General features: G+C 37.5%; 1 protein-coding gene across 1 annotated transcript; it reads left to right on the forward strand.

The window, feature by feature from the left end:
* The first annotated feature begins 640 nt into the window (after positions 1 to 640).
* LOC120187863 (uncharacterized protein At3g28850-like) lies at positions 641 to 2,077 on the forward strand. The gene has a single exon (XM_039191467.1). The coding sequence runs from the start codon at positions 903 to 905 to the stop codon at positions 2,058 to 2,060; it is 1,158 nt and encodes a 385-aa protein (XP_039047398.1). The 5' UTR covers positions 641 to 902; the 3' UTR covers positions 2,061 to 2,077.
* The last annotated feature ends 225 nt before the right edge of the window (positions 2,078 to 2,302 follow it).

Raw genomic sequence — 2,302 nt, forward strand, 5'->3', positions numbered from 1 at the left:
TTTATAATAATATTTTAATTAAAATATTTAAAAAGATAACCTATTTATTATAAACTCACAATTAAGTTACATGCGTGTATTTTACCCAAACAATTATATATAGCAGCAAAATACTAATAGCGAAACAAAGGAATTAATCGTATTAAAAGTATAATAAATATTTATTTATTTAATTATTTAGTGACTACAAACAATCCATAATCGCAAGAGGTATTGTGTTGTTTTTCATTAAAGCTCCATCCCAACTGCACATTCCGTTTCTCACCTTTGCCCGTTTCCAATTTTCTTGTCTCTCTACCATTTCTATTAAAAATCAATGGAGTTTCATCCATCAGATTCAGATGTTGAATAATCAATCTTCCCCCTTTCTTATGTCCATGTTACCTTTAATTTTGTTTCTGTTTGACTTTCTTTTGCTTTCCCATTTTTCTTCACTTTCTTCTTCCTTTTTTGTTGTTTTCTTCTCAATCATTTCCGCAGAAAGAAAAACCCAGTTTTTTTCGATTCCAAATCCCGAAATCTCTGCAACCCATTTCTTATTTTCACTTGATTACTCCAATTCCTCATCTGGGTTTCGTCAGTTTTATCTTTTTCTTTGTAAACCATCAAGTTCTTTATTTGATTAAATAATTCTGCTAGATGAAGAATAAAAGCATGTCTGTTTATTAGATCTTTCCTTTAAGAGAAGTTTCCTAGGAATTCTCTTTTTTTATTTTTCTTTATTTCCTTTGTTCCATCAACATTTCTTTATTTCATCCCAATTTTTTTTTATGATTTAATCTTCACCAAAACCTCACAAATCCAGCTCATCTAATCAGGGATGTCCTCATAATCCTATTTATCGAATCACATTCCAAAATCCCCATATTTTTCTTTTTCTTTTTCCCTGTTTATTTGATTTTATGGGTTGCGCTAGTTCCAAGCCAAAACGATGCCGCCATTGCCGCCGGGCTCCTTTTTCTCCCGTTCCAAGAAGCTATTCGATGCACGTCCATCATCCTGCTAAGCACAAAGGCGATAGCTACCACGTCGTAGCGTTAACATCCACGACATTAGGCTCTCTCAAGCTAGAAGACAACCACCACCACAACAATGGCGGCACCATCAACGTCGCGTCATTCAGCGGCAACCTCGAAAACGGTTCCAAAATCAACGGGGATTTGAAGCAGGTTGAAGAAGGGCGTAAAGTGTTGGCAATGGAAGTGATCGAAGCAAAGCTATGGTCCAAAATGATCGAAGATAAGATCCCAAAAGTTGTCCCCAAGACGCCTATCCGGACCCCTCCAGGCGAGCCTGAAACAATCAACACATGGGAAATGATGGCAGGGCTTGAAGATATTAGTCCCCTTCGTTCTCCAGGTCATTTCAGGAGCTTCTCTTTTGATGTTCCTAAACCTGCGTGGCTTCAAATAGAAGACAAATTGGATTTGGGGATTACAGATTTCGATCCCGAAATCATTTCTGGGTTTAGGGAATCGCTTCAACAGCTTCCCCAAGAGGATGAAAAAGAGCGAGATTCCGGGAAGAAAGTGAATGGGGTTAAAGGGGATAAGGTTGTTCTTTATTTTACAAGCTTAAGAGGTGTTCGAAAGACATACGAAGATTGTTGTGATGTCAGAGTGATCCTCAAAAGCTTAGGGGTTCGTATCGATGAACGAGACGTTTCAATGCATTCGGGGTTCAAAGGGGAGTTGAAAGAGCTAATCGGAGAAGGATTCAATGGCGGACTACCAAGAGTATTTGTGGGGGAAAAGTACATCGGTGGAGCTGAGGAGATAAGGCGAATGCATGAAGATGGTGAGCTAGAGAAGGCGGTTCAAGGCTGTGAAATGGCGGACAATGACGGTGGCGGCGTCGGCAACGGTGGAGCATGTGAAGCTTGTGGGGATATAAGATTCGTGCCGTGTGAGACTTGTTCAGGGAGTTGTAAAATGTATTATGAAGATGATGAAATGGAAGAACATGAACAAGAAGGAGATGAAAAGGGTGAATGTGGATTTCAAAGATGTCCAGATTGTAATGAAAATGGACTCATTCGATGTCCAATTTGCTGCTATTGAAATCAGTTCATGAGAAACATTAAAAATTTTCCACTTTTCTTTTCTTTTCTTTTGTGTTGGTTTTTGTTTTTAATCTTTGTTTATGAGTTTAATGTACATAGAGGAGGTTTCCTTGATATAACTTGAGTATATCTATGGATGTATACATATTATGTATACATATTATGTATACATATCTATGGATATAACTTGATATAACTTGATATAACTTTTTAGAGATTGCAATTATAGCTCTTTCTGCT

This window comes from Hibiscus syriacus, unplaced genomic scaffold (genome assembly GCF_006381635.1).
Source record: "Hibiscus syriacus cultivar Baekdansim isolate YM2019G1 unplaced genomic scaffold, ASM638163v2 tig00113726_pilon, whole genome shotgun sequence".
In the NCBI taxonomy this organism is placed as follows: domain Eukaryota; kingdom Viridiplantae; phylum Streptophyta; class Magnoliopsida; order Malvales; family Malvaceae; genus Hibiscus; species Hibiscus syriacus.

Excerpts from the sequence above, each read along its gene's own strand:
- LOC120187863 (XM_039191467.1), top strand. The coding sequence starts at position 903 with ATGGGTTGCGCTAGTTCCAAGCCAAAACGATGCCGCCATTGCCGCCGG.